The 12,556-nt window shown below is 45.4% G+C and overlaps 1 protein-coding gene across 2 annotated transcripts in view; it reads right to left on the reverse strand.

The window, feature by feature from the left end:
• Window positions 1-12,556, reverse strand: part of nt5c2a (5'-nucleotidase, cytosolic IIa) — a 140,893-nt gene that overhangs the window by 9,150 nt on the left and 119,187 nt on the right. For both annotated transcript variants that reach the window (XM_080206010.1, XM_080206011.1), the window contains 4 exons: window positions 8,346-8,412; window positions 6,824-6,994; window positions 4,316-4,367; window positions 3,931-3,991 (listed from right to left, as the gene is read on the reverse strand). In XM_080206010.1, coding sequence (XP_080062136.1) covers window positions 3,931-3,991; window positions 4,316-4,367; window positions 6,824-6,994; window positions 8,346-8,412 — 351 coding nt within the window. The remainder of the gene's footprint in view (window positions 1-3,930; window positions 3,992-4,315; window positions 4,368-6,823; window positions 6,995-8,345; window positions 8,413-12,556) is intronic.

Consider the following 12,556-nt stretch of genomic DNA (forward strand, 5'->3'; position numbering starts at 1 on the left):
AGTACAGACGCACAGAGGGACCTGGGGGTGCAAGTCCACAGATCCTTCAAGGTGGCAGCACAGATGGAGAAGGTGGTGAAGAAGGCACATGGTATGCTTGCCTTTATAGGACAGGGTATAGAGTATAAAAATTGGCATCTGATGTTACAGCTGTATAGAACGTTGGTTAGGCCACATTTGGAGTGCTGTGTCCAGTTCTGGTTGCCGCACTACCAGAAGGACATGGAGGCTTTAGAGAGAGTGCAGAGAAGGTTTACCAGGATGTTGCCTGGTATGGTGGGATATAGCTATGAGGAGAGATTGGGTAAACTGGCAAGAGAATGAGGGGAGACCTAATAGAGGTGTGTAAAATTATGAGGGGTGTGGATAAGGTGAACAGTGGGAAGCTTTTTTCCCCAGGTCGGAGGTGACAAACATGAGGGGTCACAGGTTCAAGGTGAAGGGGGCGAGGTTTGACTCAGATATCAGAGGGATGTATTTTACACAGAGGGTGGTGGGGGCCTGGAATGCACTGCCAAGCAGGGTGGTGGAGGCAGACACGCTGGGATCATTTAATACTTATCTGGATAGTCACATGAACAGACTGGGAACGGAGTGATACAGAAGAATGTCTTGTTGGACCAATGAGCGGCGCAGGCCTGGAGGGCCGAAGGGCCAGTTTCCTGTGCTGTATTGTTCTTTGTTCTCATTGTTCTAACAAATTTGATTGAATTTTTTGAGGACAAGTGTGTAGACAAGGGTAGTGCAGTTGATGTAGTTTATATGGATTTCAGCAAAGCCTTTGACAAGGTCCCACATGGGAGACTTGTAAAGAAGGAGAAGTGGCAGATGGACTTCAACGCGGATAAATGTGTAGTGGTCCATTTTGGCAGGACCAACGGGATGCAGGAGTACAATTTCAAGGGTAGGAGTCTTAGCTGGGTTGAAGAGCAGAAGGATTTTGGGGTCCGGGTCCATAGGATTCTTAAATCGGCCTCGCAGGTGGAGGATGTGGTCAAGAAGGCGTATGATGTACTGGCCTTCATTAATCGAAGGACTGAGTTTAGGAGTTGGGAGGTAATGCTACAACTTTATAGGACCCTTGTCAGACCTCACTTGGAGTACTGTGCGCAGTTCTGGTCACCTCACTACAGGAAGGATGTGGAAGCTATTGAAAAGATGCAGAGGAGATTTACAAGGATGTTGCCTGGATTGGGAGGCATGCCTTATGAAGATAGGTTGAGGGAGCTAGGTCTCTTCTCCCTGGAGAGACGAAGGTTGAAAGGCGACCTGATAGAGGTTTATAAAATGTTGAGAGGAATAGATAGGGTGGATTCTCGGAGGCTATTTCCCAGGGCTGAAATGGTCGCTACGAGAGGACACAGGTTTAAGGTGCTGGGGAGCAGGTACAGAGGAGATGTCAGGGGAAAGTTTTTCACTCAGAGGGTGGTGAGTGGAATCGGCTGCCGTCAGTGGTGGTAGAGGCGAACTCACTGGGGTCTTTTAAAAGACTTCTGGATGAGTATATGGGATCTAACGGGATTGGGAGTTACAGATAGTTCTATGGCTTGGTAGGTATAGATGTGATCGGTGCAACTTGTGGGCCAAAGGGCCTGTTTGTGCTGTAGTGTTCTATGTTCTAAGGTAAATACACATGGGATACAGGGTAATTTGATAAAATGGTTTCAAAATTGGCTCAGTTGTAGGAGACAGAGGCTAATAACAGAAGGCTGCTTTCATGAGTAGAAGCCAGTGTCCAGTGGTGTACCACAGGGATCTGTGCTGGGCCCCTTATTCATCATTTATATAAATAACATTGATGACTATGGGTGGGGTTGGATTAGAAAATCTGTGGATGACACAAAGATTAGACGGGTGGTTAACAGTAAGGCAGAGTGTCTTGTGCTATAAGATGATATAGACAGAATGGTCAAATGGGCAGATAAACGGCAGGTGGAATTAAACCCTTAAAAGGGTTCACTTTGGAAGGAGTAATATGACAAGGAAATATTCAATGAAGGGTACATTAGGAAGTTCTGTGGAACAAATGGACTTTGGTGCGTTTGTCCACAGATCTCTGACCACATGTTAGTTGGGTGGTGAAAAAGGCACACGGGACATCTACTTTTATCAGTTGAGATATAGATTACAAAAGCAGGGAAGTCCTGATGGAGTTGTATAGCACTTTAGTGAGGCCACAGCTAGAGTACTGTGTGTAGTTCTGATCACCATATTATAGGAAGGATGTGATTGCACTGGAGGGGATGCAGAGGAGATTCACCAGGATGCTGCCTGGGGTGGAACATTTATGTTATGAAGCGAGGTTGGATAGGCTTGGGTTGTTTTCATTGGAGCAGAGAAGGTGGACGGGGCGACCTGATCGAGGTGTACAGGATTATGAGGGACATGGAGAGAGTGGATACGAAGTAGCTGTAACCCTTAGTTGAAGGGTCAATCACGAGGGGATATCGGTTCAAGGTGAGGGGCAGGAGGTTTGGGGGGGTGGGGGGGGATGTGAGGAAAAATCTTTTTACCTAGAGGGTGGTGACGGTCTGGAATGCGCTGCCTGGGAGGGTGGTGGAGGTGGGATGCTTCGCATCCTTTAAAAAGTATCTGGATGGGCACCTGGCACATCATAACATTCAGAGCTACGGGCCAAGTGCTGGTAAACGGGATTAGGTGGAAGGTCAGTTGTTTCTAATGTGTCGGTGCAGACTCAATGGGCCAAAAGACCTCTCCTGTGCTATATGATTCTATAATCAATCAATCTCTCAAAGGTCCATTTAGAGTACTGAGTATTTCTTGGAAAACAGTCACATTCAAACAACAAATCATTCTGAAAAATTAATTCAGAAATACTTAAATTATGAAGATAAGCTAGTACAAGACAATCTGCAGCGGCTCATTTCCGATGACGAATGTGATTATGGAGAGCAGAGCACAAGAGGAACAGATTCAACAACCAGCAAATCACTACACCCAGAAACATCACGCTAGAAAGTGCAGAGTGTCAATCACTTGCTGTACTTTCTTTGATCTGTAATGTACTCAGTCAACCACACACACTGGCAGGGAAATGAGGGACTCTGGCTGTGGGAGTGACCAAGTTCAGAGCAGTGTTCAAGGTACATAAGTGGTGCTCATAATCCATTAGGAAGTAATAACACTGGGAGGATGAGGAAGATTCTTGTGCAGAACACTAGAGATAAGAAAGTTAACATAGTAAGATTCCATAGCTAGCAATAACGGTGATAAGACCTGTACCGAAGCCAGACGGGCAGAGAACAAGAAGTCAAATGGAACATCTGGCTGTATAAGTACTGAAAGTGTGGGGCTTTCAGTTTATTGGATGTTAGTCCAGGAGGTGGAAGCACAGGAATCAACCTGGCACCAAGAATGGAGAGAGTGGCAAAATACAGAGCTGCAGGGAAACTGAACACGAATCGATGGGAAAGGGTTGCTTTGTGGAAATCCACCTCAGGACAGAAATAATTCATCCAAACGTTGTTCAATCTCAATTACAATAGTGTGCAATTTAGTGTTCATTATAGAGAACATACAGTAGAGATTCAACCAGATGATGCCAGCGATGGGAAACTATAGTGATGGGATAGTCCAAGAGAGATGGAGAAATATAAACAAGAGCTAATGATGAGAGGAGGGGAGAGAGAGAATAATTGGATGGTGAATTGGAAATCATGAGGGAGTATGACAGGGTAGTGTATAGGAAGTACAGCTTGTGTGAATGGAACGCCGAAGCAGAAAGTGGGTCAGTGGGAGCCTGAGAGAGAGGGGCTGATGACAATGTAACTACTCGCACAAAGAATTATTGAGGATACTAATTATACTCCAAGTCTTTGGGAATTTATGGACCCATAGTTTAACCTTCAAAGCCTTTTACCAATCAGAGACCGACTCCTATACAAACAGTGTAGATGGCTTGTGCCTCACCTTAATCCGTCTCTGAATGGCACTGATATCCGGGCGTTCATTACTGCTGCTATCCAGGTGCCTGAGCAGAAGGAACAAAGATTAGTAAATTGGCAAAGAGCTAACATTATATAATTATGGAGAAGAAATCCTAATAGCAAAAAGTTTGAGTGATCTGTATATAGAATAGCAGATAGCCAAAGTGACTTCCAGACTAGAATCTAATTAAGGGGTCTAGTTAACTAACACAAAACTCAACTAAATCTCTCAGCTACCCTGCAATCATTGTATGTAACTATTCACTTTCAGAGTTAATGCAAGCTAATGAGCTGCTTAAAGTTTTCAGTAACCTGATTTAATTACCCTGCTATTTTGAATTCATCACCAAAAGCTTGTTGATACTCACTTATACAGTTCGGCTAGAAACACATCCAGACTCTGCAACTCCTCAAACAAAGCTGGAAAAGAAGGAAAGGCACTTTAAGAACATAAGAAATAGGAGCAGGAATAGGCCATCTAGCCCTTCGAGCCTGCCCCGCCATTCAATAAGATCATGGCTGATCAGAAGTGGATCAGTTCCACTTTCCCGCTTTCTCCCCATAACCCTTAATACCCTTGTCTGTCAAAAACCTACCTACCCGTGACTTAAATATATTTAGCAAGGTAGCCTCCACCACTTCAACGGGCAGAGAATTCCAGAGATTCACCACCCTTTGAGTGAAGAAGTTCCTCCTCAACTCTGTTCTAAACTGCCCCCCCCCACCTTATCTTGAGGCTGTGCCCTCGAGTCCTGCTGTCCTTTCTAAGCGGGAAGAATCTCTCTACCTCTACCCTATCCATCCCCTTCATTATCTTATATGTCTCTATAAGATCCCCCCTCATCCTTCGAAACTCCAACAAGTACAGACCCAGACTATTTAGTTTCTCTTCAAAGTCCAACCCCCTCATCTCCGGTATCAGCCTAGTGAACCTCCTCTGCACTCCCTCCAAGGCCAAAATATCCTTGCACAAGTGCAGCGACCAAAACTGCACACAGTACTCCAGCTGCAGCCTCACCAGTGCCCTGTACAGTTGCAGCAAGACCTCCCTGCTTTTATATTCTATCCCCCTCGCTATAAAGGCCAGCATCCCATTCGCCTTCTTGATCACCTGCTGCACCTGCAGACTGGGTTTTTGCGACTCATGCATAAGGACCCCCAGGTCCCTTTGCACCGTAGCATGCTGCAGCTTTTCGCCCTTTAAATAGTAATTATTTCTGCCAAAATGGATAACCTCACACTTGCTAACATTGTACTCCATCTGCCAGGTCCTTGCCCACTCGCTCAGCCTATCCAGATTTCTCTGCAGACTTTCCACACCCTCCGTGCAATTTGCTTTTCCATTCATCTTCGTGTCATCAGCAAATTTTGTCACCCTACACTCAGCCCCCTCCTCCAGATCATCTATACAAATGGTAAATAGCTGAGGCCCCAGCACTGATCCCTGCGGCACTCCACTAGTCACCAACTGCCAACCAGAATAGCACCCATTGATACCAACTCTCTGCCTCCTATTAGACAACCAATCCTCTATCCACGCTAATACCTTACCCCCAACTCCATGCACCCTAACCTTCTGAAGCAACCTTTTGTGAGGTACCTTATCAAATGCCTTTTGAAAGTTGAGAAACACCACATCCACCGGTTCCCCTCTGTCTACTGCACTAGTCACATCCTCATAGAAATCCAATAAATTCGTCAAACACGACTTCCCCTTAACGAATCCGTGCTGCGTCTGCTCTATCAAACCATTCCTTTCCAAGTGCCTCGCTATTTCTTCCGTGATGACGGATTCAAGCATTTTTCCAACTACAGATGTTAAACTAATGGCCTATAGTTCCCTGCCTTTTGTCCGCTACCTTTTTTAAACAGCGGCGTAACATTAGCCATTTTCCAATCTTCCGGCACTTCCCCAGAATCCAGCAAATTTTGGTAAATAATCACTAAGGCATCCACTATCACCTCTGCCATTTCCTTCAGAACCCTGGGGTGCATTCCATCCGGTCCTGGGGACTTGTCCACCTTCAGTCCCCTTAGTCTATCAAGCACTGCCTCTCTAGTGACAATAATCGCATTCAGGCCCTCAACTCCTACCATCCTTCTATCTTTACTATCTGGCCTACCATCCTTCTATCTTTAATAACATCACTTTGCTGTGATACAGAAACACACACAGACTGTGATACAGGGGAGTGTGTGGGAGTGAGATACTGATCCTTGGGCACACAAGTATTGGTCTAGGTAAGAAGTGAGAGGGAGCTCAGTGCCCTAAGCTCCAACATGGGGTCACTGGCCCAACAAAAGAAAATTGAACATAAGAAATAGGAGCAGGAGTAGGTCATCTAGCCCCTCGAGCCTGCCCCGCCATTCAATAAGATCATGGCCGATCTGAAGTGGCTCAGTTCCACTTTCCCGCTTTCTCCCCATAACCCTTAATCCCCTTGCCTACCAAAAACCTATCTACCCGCATCTTAAATATATTCAGCGAGGTAGCCTCTACCACTTCAACGGGCAGAGAATTCCAGAGATTCACCACCGTTTGAGTGAAGAAGTTCCTCCTCAACTCTGTTCTAAACTGTCCCCCCCTTATCTTAAGGCTGTGCCCCCTAGTCCTGCTGTCCCTTCTGAGCGGGAAGAACCTCTCCACCTCTACCCTATCCATCCCCTTCATCATCTTATATGTCTCAATAAGATCCCCCCTCAGCCTTCTAAACTCCAACGAGTACAAGCCCAGTCTATGCAGCCTCTCTTCATAGCTCAACCCCCTCAACTCCGGGACAGACACTGAGTGAGGGCTTCCTGGCATCTGGTTGCCAAAAAATATCTAAGGCATGTAAACAACAGTCAATACTCATCAGTCTGTGGTGTGTTCTTACTGTTCTTGTCAGTCCAGACATGCAGCTCTTGTGCAAGTTCAGGGATGACGAGGAATGTTCTCCAGCCCTGCCGTTTCTTCGATTTCAGGATGTCACCAAAGATGTGGTCACCAATGTACAAAATGTCTTTGCCTTTTGCCCCCAACAGGTCACCCATAATATCCGAGGAACCTGAAAAACAGCCCCCAAAAATCATGAGGCTTTTTAACTTTCAGCTTTAGGCTTCAGACTAACATTTCCACAAGTCCTCAGTTTAAGTTGTGGTTGTGTTCCTAGAAATTACAACTTTGAAATGAAACAACTCATAGAAATCAATGTTAAAGCCGGAGTTCGGTTCCAATGGCCAATTCTCAACTGTACCCCATGAATGCAGCACTGTGCATTCAGCTGAAATAAAATAAATCACCAAACTACAAAATAATTTCTTTATAAATTCAAATTATTCAAAACTACGTAGCCTCAATAAGTTGTAAGATGTCCAGTTTCACTGCCATGCTGATGGCTTTTCTTACTTTCTCTGCAGCAGCAGCTACACTACCAGCCCCAGCTGGTGGTTTCTGGCTCATGTTTAAAAGTCTCACCCAGAGCAGGTACCTCTGAGCCTCCAAAATTTAAATCCCACTTCCTACTTGAAAGGAACAATTCTGGCTTTGGATGACGGAATTAAAAAAGAAATCAGTACAAAGAACATCCTTAACGCTGGCACTGATCACAGGACCAGATATTACATCAAGTGAGCGGATGCATAAGGATGCTTGCTGCACGATGGGTGACACCACAAAACAACTCTAAAATGAATTTGCAGCTTAAACCAGGAAAATTGGACAGAAGACAACAGAACTTTAAAATGAAGCAACTTAAAATAAGGACTTACCATACTAGATTTAACAAGCTTGAATCCCCTAGTATTTTCAACAATTCTGAGTCCTCTGAGGACATGTAACAATGGTACCAATTCCCAGGACAACATTCCAAAATTACCAAAGTTCAAATACAAACCAGTTCCTCAGAGTGTGTCTGGACAAAGTATCCAACATCCTTGGACAGCTTCAGCCCCAACAACCCATTCCACTGGCCTGCCACCCTCAACCCGCATTCCACTTCTTCAAAGATCTTTTTAAAATCTCAATGCAAGAACTTACTGTAATAATAACCACCTCATGGTTCCAATCCACTGGACTGGTCACCCTCTTGCACCACTACCAACACTTCCCAAACCCCAAAACCATCTTCCCCATCCTTCAGTGGGATACAGTTCCCCCTAGGACCACTGGCCCTAGACCCTAGGACTACTCGCTCACACACCAGGATAGTCTTTTGGGAGACAGGGAAGTAAAAGTGCCTTTGAGAGTCATCAAACTCTGGCCAGATGGAGTGCTGTCCATATTATCAGGACACAGGCAGTGTAAATGTAGAGACTAATGAACTCTATTTCCCCCCAATCCCTTACAGTGAGTTTAATCAAAGTCAGGCAACAGGTTGCCTATGGATGGAAGGTGCGAACAAAACGCTAGTCACTCACCACCTGAATATACAATCCCATGTTGGAGAGGTCCTGTGTGTGTCCCAATCTTCAGGTGTCCAGTTGCCTATACAAAAAAAAGTGAAACGCATTCAATACATGTTGGAGGTCTCTATTTACACACCCTCCAGACCACCAATACCCTTCCTACAATCCCCTCCTCCAGACTAGGAACCCCATTGTTATTAGAATAAAATGTAGATACCCTCCTGTAACTAACCTAACTTATCAGAGAGTGTCAGAGCAGTGAAAGATCAGACTCTCATCCTGCCTCCACAACTAGTGGATTCAGTCAGTTTCACCTTATCATCACAAAGCTTCGTATAATACAGCAGTACATTTTTATATATTTACTAAGGATGTGAGCAAGGCTGCACAGGATATATCAAAGTTTGCAGATGACACAAAAATTTCAGAGGGACGTGACAACCAAAAAAGTTTACTGCTTAAGGGTGGGAAGGTGAGAGGCAATATAAACAAAATGATGCTTACTAATGACATCCTAAGCACAACAATCTTCATCAATGACCTTCCCACCATCATATGGTCAGAAGTGGGGATGTTCGCTGATGATTGCGAAATGTTCAGCACCATTCACCACTCCTCAGATACTGAGGCAGTCCATGTTCAAATGCAGCAAGACCCGGACAATATCCAGGCTTGGGCTGACAAGTGATGATTAACATTCATGCCACATAAATGCCAGGCACGAGAGGATCTAACCATCACCCCTTGATATTCAATGGCATTACCGTCGCTGAATCTCCCATTATCAGCAACCTGGGGATTACTATTGACCAGAAACTGGACTGGACTTGCCATATGAACACTGTGGTTACAAGAGCAGGTCAGAGGCTGAGAATTCCACAGTGAGTAACTCACCACTGGAATTCCCAAAGTCTGTTCACCATTTATAAGGCACAAGTTAGGAGTGTGATGGAATACTCCCCACTTGCCTGAATGGGTGCAGCTACAACAACACCGAAGAAACATGACAGCATCTAGGACAAAGCAGCCCTGCTTGATTGGTACCACATCCACAAACATTCAATCTCTCCAACACCGACGCTCAGTCACAGCCGTGTGCACCATCTACAAGGTGCACTGCAGGAACTCACCAAAGTTCCTTAGGCAGCACCTTCTTCCAAACGCATGACCACTACCATCTAAAAGGACAAAGAGCATCAGACACCTGGGAACACCGCCACCTGCAATTTCCCCTTCAAGTCACTCACTATCCAGACTTGGAAATATATTGGCCATTCCTTCACTGCTGCTGGGTCAAAGTCCAGGAACACCCTCCCTAACAGCAGTGTATGCATACCTACACCACATGGACTACAGTTTCAAGAAGGCAGCTCAGCACCACTTTCTCAAGGGCAATTAGGGATGGGCAATAAATGTTGACCACACTCCATGAAAGAAGAATCATGGAGGGCAAGTTGAGGTAGACGGAGCATAGTGAATGTCCACAAATCCAGACCCACGGCAATGTGAATGACCAACAACCACCCTCTGAAACAGAAAGAGATAAACACAAAGTTCCATTGACTTTTCATCAGATTTGACAAAACTTTAAAATCATGAAAGGTTTGGATAAGGTTTAATGAGAAACTGTTTCTGGTGACTGTCAGAGCCAGTAACTGAAAGTTACAGATTTAAGCCTTTTTAGCAAAACAACCAGAGACACAATAAGGGAAAAAGGGTTTTTATACAGGCACACTGGCCTCTTGTGTTGTATTACTAAAATTCCAAGAGAAAGCCTGTGTCTTCCAGCAGCCTTGCAGGCATTGCATTCCCAGTCACCACAACGCACTGCACAAGACAAATACTCTTCATCTGCCCCCGATTCTTCTATCAGTTAAATTTATGTCCTTTGGATACAGTCTCTCCTGTCAGTGGAAACAGTTTCTTCTTTGAACACCTCAAATCCACCTAAGAACATAAGAACATTAATAGGAGCAGGAGTAGGCCATCTAGCCCCTCGAGCCTGCCCCGCCATTCAATAAGATCATGGCTGATCTGTCGTGTCTCAGTTCCACCTTCCCGCCCTCTCCCCATAACCCTTAATCCCCTTGCCTATCAAAAACCTATCAACCCACGTCTTAAATATATTTAGCGAGGCAGCCTCCACCACTTCAACGGGCAGAGAATTCCAGAGATTCACCACCCTTTGAGTGAAGAAGTTCCTCCTCAACTCTGTTCTAAACCGCCCCCCCTTTATCTTGAGGCTGTGCCCTCTAGTCCTACTGTCCTTTCTGAGCGGGAAGAGCCTCTCCACCTCTATCCTATCCATCCCATTCATCATCTTATACATCTCAATGAGATCTCCCCTCATTCTTCTAAACTCTAACAAGTACAAGCCTAGTTTATTCAGCCTCTCCTCATAGTTCAACCCCCTCAACTCCGGTATCAGCCTAGTAAACCTCCTCTGCACTCCCTCCAAGGCCAAAATATCCTTGCGTAAGTGCGGTGACCAAAACTGCACACAGTACTCCAGCTGCGGCCTCACCAGTGCCCTGTACAGTTGCAGCAAGACCTCCCTACTTTTATATTCAATCCCCCTCACTATGAAGGCCAGCATCCCATTTGCCTTCCTGACCACCTGCTGCACCTGCAAGCTGGGTTTTTGCGACTCATGCACAAGGACCCTGAGGTCCCTCTGCATTGTCGCATGCTGCAGTTTTTCGCCATGTAAGTAATAGTCCTTCCTACCAAAGTGGACAACTTCACACTTGCCAACATTAAATTCCATTTGCCAGTTCCTGGCCCATTCGCCCAGCCTATCTAGATCCTTCTGCAGACTCTCCACACCCTCCGCACAATTTGCCGTTCCACCAATCTTGGTGTCATCAGCAAATTTCAACACCATACACTCGGTTCCCTCCTCTAGATCATCTATATAAATGGTAAATAGCTGAGGCCCCAGCACCGACCCCTGGGGCACTCCACTAGTCACCAACCGCCAATCCGAATAGCACCCACTGACCCCCACTCTCTGCCTCCTATTTGACAGCCAATCCCCTATCCAAGCTAACACCCCCTGACCTTCTGTAATAACCTCTTGTGAGGCACCTTATCAAACACCTTCTGAAAATCAAGAAACACCACATCCACCGGCTCTCCTCTATCCACCGCCCTAGACACATCCTCATATCCTTTAACTTTCTATATTCTGAGGACATTCATTCCAGCCTCAGGGTGAGGTGCCTGAAGATTGGAGAGTGGTAAATGTTGTGCCTTTGTTTAAAAAGGGCTGCAGGGAAAAGCCTGGGAACTACAGGCCAGTTAGCCTCACATCTGTGGTGAGTAAATTGTTGGAAGGTATTTTGAGAGACAGGATCTACAGGCATTTAGAGATGCAAGGACTGATTAGGGACAGTCAGCATGGCTTTGTGAGTGGAAAATCACATCTCACAAATTTAATTGAGTTTTTTGAAGGGGTAACCAAGAAGGTAGATGAGGGCAGTGCAGTTGATGTTGTCTACATGGACTTTAGCAAGGCCTTTGACAAGGTACCGCATGGTAGGTTGTTGCATAAGGTTGAATCTCACGGAAGCCAGGGTGAGGTATCCAAACAGAAGCCAGAGGGTGGTTGCAGAAGGTTGTTTTCCAAACTGGAGGCCTGTGACCAGCGGTGTGCCTCAGGGATCAATGCTGGGCCCACTGTTATTTGTCATTTATATTAATGATTTGGATGAGAATATAGGAGGCATGGTTAGTAAGTTTGCAGATGACACTAAGATTGGTGGCATAGTGGACAGTGAAGAAAGTTATCTCCAATTGCAGCAGGATCTTGATCAATTGGGCCAGTGGGCTGACGAATGGCAGATGGAGTTTAATTTAGACAAATGTGAGGTAATGCATTTTGGTAGATTGAACCAGGGCAGGACTTACTCAGTTAATGATAGGGCACTGGGGAGAGTTACAGAACAAAGAGATCTAGAGGTACAGGTTCATAACTCCTTGGAAGTGGAGTCACAGGTGGACAGGGTGGTGAAGGCGGCATTCGGCATGCTTGGTTTCATCAGTCAGAACACTGCATTCGATGTTCAAGAACATTGAACATTTAACAACTTTACAACTTGTTAAAGTTGTACAAGACATTGGTAAGGCCACACTTGGAACACTGTGTGCAGTTCTGGTCACCCTATTATAGAAAGGATATTGTTAAACTAAAAAGAGTGCAGAAAAGATTTACTAGGATGCTA

This window comes from Carcharhinus amblyrhynchos, chromosome 17 (assembly GCF_965287045.1).
Source record: "Carcharhinus amblyrhynchos chromosome 17, sCarAmb.v2.hapA, whole genome shotgun sequence".
Taxonomy (NCBI): domain Eukaryota; kingdom Metazoa; phylum Chordata; class Chondrichthyes; order Carcharhiniformes; family Carcharhinidae; genus Carcharhinus; species Carcharhinus amblyrhynchos.